Consider the following 6000-nt stretch of genomic DNA (forward strand, 5'->3'; position numbering starts at 1 on the left):
AAAAGAGAGATGGAGACAGAATGAGATGAAAAGAAGAGAGGAAGAAAAGATGAAGAGAGGGAAGAAAGGAAAAAGAAAGATGGAATTCTGGGCATGAAATGAGTAAATGCCAAGTATGAACCCCACAAACACTTTCAGGCTAATAGGAGCTCACCCGGCCACTTTTGTTGGGTAGGTTTATCAAGGGTGACACTGAAACCGGCAATAGCCCATCTAGGGACTATGACTTCTCTCTGTCCACAGCCACTCCTTCCTCCTCCCCTCCTCAGGGCAACCTAAGAGTTCCCCAACAACCACATCTGGGTACCAAAGAGACCAGGAAATTAGAAGGAGGGAGAAAGGTCAAAGATGATTATTTTGCTGGGGTGGTGGTGACAGGGGGTGGGCAGCGAGAAGTAGAGAGTTGGAGACAGGAAAAAGATTCCTTACTACAAAGATATTCCAGAGATGGAAACCGGTGGAACAAAGAGGGAAAGCCCAGCTTCCAAAGTCCTGCCTTTGGTGTAGCCCAGTCAGAAACCTCCCAAGACCAGAAAGACCCTGAGAGGCTTGGGATCCATGTCTAACCCTGCATGGGGGATAGCTGTTTTAGAACAGAACAGAGACCCAGATAAACTTTCCCACTTTTGAAAATAGTCTTCCCCTGAATTCCAATTCTGACGAGGCTCTACAGCAGATTAGAAACAAGGATTGGTGTTGAAATCTACAGGGACCATTCGTTCAGTAAAAATGATCCCTCATTCAGATTATTTAAAATGCATGTTATTTAAACATTTTAAAGTCTTAAACGTTGCCTTAGCTGTATAAGACCACAGTAGACACTTCTGAGGTTTCAAAAAAAAACCCAAAAAACAAAAAACCAGAAGCCTGGTGCTGAAAACTAGTCCTTTGGTTTCTTTCTCTTCCTTTCACCCTTTCCCTCCTGATGGAAGTATTTAGTTTTTTTCCTTTTGGTTGTCAAGTCCCAGGACTGCTCAAGGTTTGGTTCTACTCAATCTGGAGACAGAACAAAACTCCATTTCCCTGTGGGACAAGGACTCTGGGCCCAGCTCTTTAGCTGGTTTAGTATCCTTTCAGCCCCCAAACAATTCCAACCCCATCAGGCCAATGATGAGCTGACCCCACCACCACCACCAAAAAAAAAAAAAAAAAGCCTTTTAAAGCCAAATTAAAACCAAACAAAAGGTGGACTTTTAATCAGAAAAAGAATCCTTTTAATTTGTATAATTTATTAGAAGCTTCTTAGGAACTATATTTAAGCCAAATATCTACATAAGTTACAACAGAAAAAGACTGACGCTGCAAATACCAAACTGCCAAATAATATACACAGATTTGTCAATGCCCATAAAAAATATGATGGGCTGGGGACAGGGGTTGGTTTTGTTTTTGTTTTTGTTTTTTTTACAACAAAATGTACAGATTACTAAAAACTAGGCATGTAGTCCAACTTTTGACAGCGTTTTACAGCTACAAGTTCACATCAAACATAAAACAATTTTAGCCAGGGCTTTTCCCCGGGGCTGAGCCTGGGCGGCCAGAGGGCGCTGGGAGGGGGCATTTCCTTTGTGTCAATGACAAGTGGGTCCTGTCGAAGAGTCTTTCCTCTCCCCAGCCCCCATCATCCCTTCAAAAGAAATCCGGGTATTTACAAGCGAGTCCGCCTTGCTGGCACAGTGTACCCAGAGTGAAGTTTTCGATCTTTAGAGTCCAGAGCCAGTCATCGTGGAGCCCTCTCCAAACTGCACCCTGCCTGAGCAAGTGAAACCATTTCAATCACCAAAAAGACACCCCAAAAGCTGTTCTTGTTATGTCCTTCTCTTTTTAAAGACTCCTTAAAGAATTGGATTCACTTGGATGTTTTTATTTTCTTTTTTTAAAAAATCCCACAAATTTTAGAAAAAAAAAAAAAAAAGACGTCCAGCAGTTTGGCTTTTGTGTTTTTTCCCCTCGGTCTAAACGGGACAGATTATTAAGAAAAGTCGAAGCGCAGGGAGCGGCGGGTAGTTGGTGATTGTGTGACCGGCAGGAGGGGAAGCGATGAGGCAGCGCGCTGGGCCCGGCCTGGCCCGGTGTCCTCTCACCAGGTCCGACCATATAGCAAGGTGGAGCAAGACATGGTGCCATAGTCCGAGCCCGAGGAGTTCAGGTGGGACAAGCTGGAGACCTGGCCCTGAAGCGCCGCGGGGCTGGCGGCGTGGTGTGCCAGGTCCGGAGACTGGCCTGCGCTGCCCGGCTGGTGGCCCGGGTGTGCACCCAGGCCAGGGCCACCGCTGCCCACTGAGATAGCCGCCGCGGCCGCCTGAGCAGCCTGCGCCTGCTGCTGCGCCTGCTGTTGCGCGTGGCCTTGAAGGCTGCCGGCACCAGGCGCGGGGGCGCCTGCCTGGCAGGGTTTGCCGTCTTTCACCAGGACCGGCACTGCCACGCGGCGCGGCGACTGCTGCTGCGCTTGCTGCTGCTGCGGGCACCCGGCGCCCCCGCCGCCGCCGCCGCTGTCCTGCTGTAGTTGCTGCTGTGCCGCCTTGTCCTTGGCTTGGCGCTTCATCTTGTAGCGGTGGTTCTGGAACCAGATCTTGACCTGCGTGGGTGTCAGGTGGATCATGCTGGCCAGGTGCTCCCGCTCGGGCGCCGACAGGTACTTCTGTTGCTTGAAGCGTCGCTCCAGCTCGTACACCTGAGCCTGGGAGAAGAGCACCCGGCGCTTCCGGCGTGGTGCGCTTGGCAGCGGGGCCATGTTCTTGCTCACGTCCCCCAGCGAGCCCAGGCCGCCCATGCCGCTCATGTTCATGCCGCTCGCCGGGCCCATGAAGCGGGTGACTGTAGGCGACAAACGCACAGCGTCGGCGGGGACCGGGCCGGGCCAGGCCACCTCTGCCTTCCGCGGCCTTGGCCGGCCCTGCCCACCCCGACGGCTCCCTCCTCACCTAAGCTGCCTCCGCCCTGAGAGGCCTAGGTGTCAAGGATGGCTAGCGCCTGCCCCAGGCCTTGCCGTCGAGGGATTTACTGGAAAGCTCCCCACCTCAACCCCGGTTGCCTCCCCAGTCTCAGTGCTCCAGCCCAAAAGCAAAGTGGAGAAAGGCCGCTTCCGTTCCTTTCGTGCCCATCCCCGGCCAGAGTCGTGGGGTTATCGGGGCACAGGCGGTGAACTGGGCCCACACCAAAAGCTGGGGTCCCACGGTAGACCCCAACTTTGGGAGCTTAGGAGAGTGGAGTCTTCACTTTCGGAAAGCTAGAACCCCAGACGCTTTGCCTCTTGGCCGCTCTCTCTCCTGTCAGCCCCAGTGAGGGCACTTGCTCGTTCCATTTACAGCCCCCTCTGGAGCCACGCGCGCCCTTCCACCTGCCTAGACTGGAGAGCCAGCCGGGCCGGACGCCTGAGCGCGTCGCAGTAGGGCAGCCTCCGGCCCGGCCAGGCCGCGCCTCTCTGCTCCCTGCTTGCCCCCAGCTCCCTTAGGGGTTTTTTGGGGGTGGGGTGGGGGAGGGAGGCTCTCCCTCGGCACTCCGAGGTCTCCTGCGCCGAGCAGAGCTCCTAGTCGGCCGCACTGGGGAGACGCCGAATACTGCTCGCAGGACCCCAGCGTTACCAAGTGTCTCTTCTGGGACACCTCAATCCAGCAGGGGAAAGAATCCCCAGCTCCCGCACCCTACTCCCTGGCGCGGCTGCCGGGCCGCCCACCCTGACGCCCAGTGCGCAGCTGGCAGGAGCCGCGCCTTCTGGGCTGCTCTCCCCGCGCCTCCCGTACTCAGCCCGCGGCCCGGCAGTGGGGCGGCCTCACTTACTGGCGGGGAAGCGCGGGTCTGGGTTGGCGCCGTACCATCCGGGGCCCGAGGCGCTGTTCCGCATGGTGTCCTGGTACGGCGGCAGCTCACTCATGTTGCCCAGGTTGCCGTTGCAGTAGCCCCCCACGGCGGAGTGCGAGAGCTGGGGCACCCCTGCCGCCGTCATGTGGTAGGCGGCGGTGACGGCGCCGTGGTGCCCCACGGCGTGCTGCTGCATGGCCGCGGCCGGCGGAGCCGCCTGGCCCTGCCTGTAAGCCGCCAGCGGAGCCCCGAGGCCGCCGCCCTCCATGCCCACTTTCTTGTAGCTTTCCTCCAGGGGACTCAAGATGTCAGACACTGAGAACGGAGTCGTGTGCTTTGGACTCATCGACATGATTCGGCGGCGGCTGGAGGAGGAAGGAAGAGGAGGAAAAAAAAGGGAGAGGGGGAAGGCGAAGCCTCGCTGCTTTTTTTTTCTCCCTTTGCCAAATATTCTGGTGTTACCTTAACGCCGATCTTGTTGGATGTACACGTAACCGAGTGGACCGAGTCCGCCTTAATTGGCTTGAGTGGAGGCTCGGGGGCTGCCTCGCGTTTGTTTTAGCCCGGCGCCAGGTTTTAGGCAGCCACCAGAGGCGGGGCGTAAGCGCTAAAGCAACAAGACAATAGAAGCCTACATCTTGCCCGAGATAATTAGCTTACATGCTGATGACAAGGTAAACACCTTTAAGTTTCACTTGTCAGGATTTTTAGGTCTCAAAGAGGGAGAGAGAGAGAGAGAGGCAGAGACACGACCCAAAGCATTTCTTTCCCCCTCCCCCGGACACCCCCACCCCATTTTTTGTGGGGTGCGGGCGGCGCGCGGGGGGAGACAGGGGAGGGAAAGGAGGAGGGAACCGAGAGAGGGGAGGGCAAGAGGTGGGGTGAGGAGTAGCCGAGGAGGGGGGATGGTGGGGAGGAAGGAAGGTGAATGCTGCTTTACAACCAACTTTCGGAGTTACAAAGTGAACCACTTTCCAATATAGTTGGGGTTCCCGGGCGGGGACAAGTCTATAGAGGGAGGGGGCCAAGGGACAGGGTAGGGGTTTCACCTGAGCCTGCTGGGGCTGCTCCTCCCTCCCGCCGCGGCCTCCCAGCCCCGCGCCTTCCCACTGCCTCCGGACCACATCGGGCTTCGCGGCGCTGAGCCCCAGTCACCACCAAACGAGCTCGCGAGTCTGGGGACGAACCCTGGGGCCGCACTGTTGTTCTGCGTGTCTGTCCGTCTGTCTGCCTCTTCTGCCGCCGTCAGAGGGACACCTCTGCTCCCCGCCCCCTTTCCCCCTACCCGAGAGAGAATCCCAGCGGGCGGAGGGGACGCTGAGCAGGGGATCGGCTGCCTCGGAGAGGCTGTCCCAGATCCCCGCGTCCCCCTCCCCCCAGCTCAGGGTCTTCTCAGCGGTCCAGGGCCCCCTGCATCACGCCCCCCCCCCAACAACCCACCCGCGGCTCCCTTTCCCCACCCCCATTCCTGGCCAAGACAAGCACACTACTGGCCGCCAGAGCTGGGAAGCTGGGGGGCACTAACCCGAAGGGCCATTGCTGAAGTTGCCCCACCTCGAACAAACCTGGTGTCCCCGACCCTCGCCCATCGCCCGGACACGCGGGGTTCTGGGGCTGGAGCTGACTTTCCGAGGACATCACAGCCCCAGCACCCGAGCCCAGGGCCACGCTGTTTTCCCCTCTGATGCTTCAGGGAGGGCGCGGGCAGGGAGCGTCGTAAGTACCCGCCCGCCTGTTGCCGGGCGGAACTGAGCCTGAACCCCGGCGGGACCAGCTGGCCGGGAGGGGGCGAATCCCGAGGCGCGAGCAGCCCAGCAGGCGGGAGGCTGGGCTGAGGCTCGCCTCCGCCCGGAGCTCAGCCATGCAAAAGTGCACTTGCTTCCCCGGGAATAACCAAATATCTTTGTTTAAAGTGGCGGCGTAAATGGCCAGTCGCTTTGTGGCCACGCTGGATATTAGTAGATGAGGATCATTCTGCTTCAATTGGGCGCCTCTCATCCGGCGAGCAAGAAACTGCTTAGGAGGAAGTGGGTTTCCTGTCAGCGCGTTCCCAGGCTTCAAGTGTGAGCCCCGCGCCTTGAGGGTCCTTGGGCGCCTGGAGAGGGGGAGCTGTGGGCTTTCGCTCCCCAGCCGGACCAGAGGCACCGGCCTTGCTGCTCCGGCCAGGCCCCGGCCTCCAGCCCAATGGACTACAGTGTC

At 57.9% G+C, this 6000-nt stretch overlaps 1 protein-coding gene across 6 annotated transcripts; it reads right to left on the reverse strand.

Moving 5' to 3' along the window:
• Positions 1 to 1212: 1212 nt before the first annotated feature.
• NKX2-1 (NK2 homeobox 1) lies at positions 1213 to 5651 on the reverse strand. 6 transcript variants are annotated; one of them, XM_042987748.1, is made up of 4 exons: positions 5367 to 5651; positions 4851 to 5082; positions 3781 to 4166; positions 1213 to 2817 (listed from the first exon to the last, which is right to left on the reverse strand). In XM_042987748.1, the coding sequence occupies exons 1-4, from the start codon at positions 5437 to 5439 to the stop codon at positions 2081 to 2083; spliced, it is 1428 nt and encodes a 475-aa protein (XP_042843682.1). In that variant the 5' UTR covers positions 5440 to 5651; the 3' UTR covers positions 1213 to 2080. The 6 variants fall into 6 exon arrangements, with proteins under 6 accessions (XP_042843682.1, XP_042843683.1, XP_042843687.1 ...); XM_042987749.1 differs by lacking the exon at positions 4851 to 5082 and adding an exon at positions 4264 to 4408 and having other exon boundaries at positions 5367 to 5649; XM_042987753.1 differs by lacking the exon at positions 5367 to 5651 and adding an exon at positions 4264 to 4408 and having other exon boundaries at positions 4851 to 4916.
• Between the last annotated feature and the right edge of the window lie 349 nt (positions 5652 to 6000).

The sequence above is a fragment of the Panthera tigris genome, chromosome B3, assembly GCF_018350195.1.
Source record: "Panthera tigris isolate Pti1 chromosome B3, P.tigris_Pti1_mat1.1, whole genome shotgun sequence".
NCBI classification, from domain to species: Eukaryota; Metazoa; Chordata; class Mammalia; order Carnivora; family Felidae; genus Panthera; species Panthera tigris.

Coding starts and splice junctions, on each gene's coding strand:
- NKX2-1 (XM_042987748.1), bottom strand. CDS start 5,439: ATGTCCTCGGAAAGTCAGCTCCAGCCCCAGAACCCCGCGTGTCCGGGC. Junction 4,167..4,850: donor AGCAGCCCCAGCAGGCTCAG/GTGAAACCCCTA, acceptor TTCCTCCTCCAG/CCGCCGCCGAATCATGTCGA. Junction 2,818..3,780: donor AGACCCGCGCTTCCCCGCCA/GTAAGTGAGGCC, acceptor TGTCGCCTACAG/TCACCCGCTTCATGGGCCCG.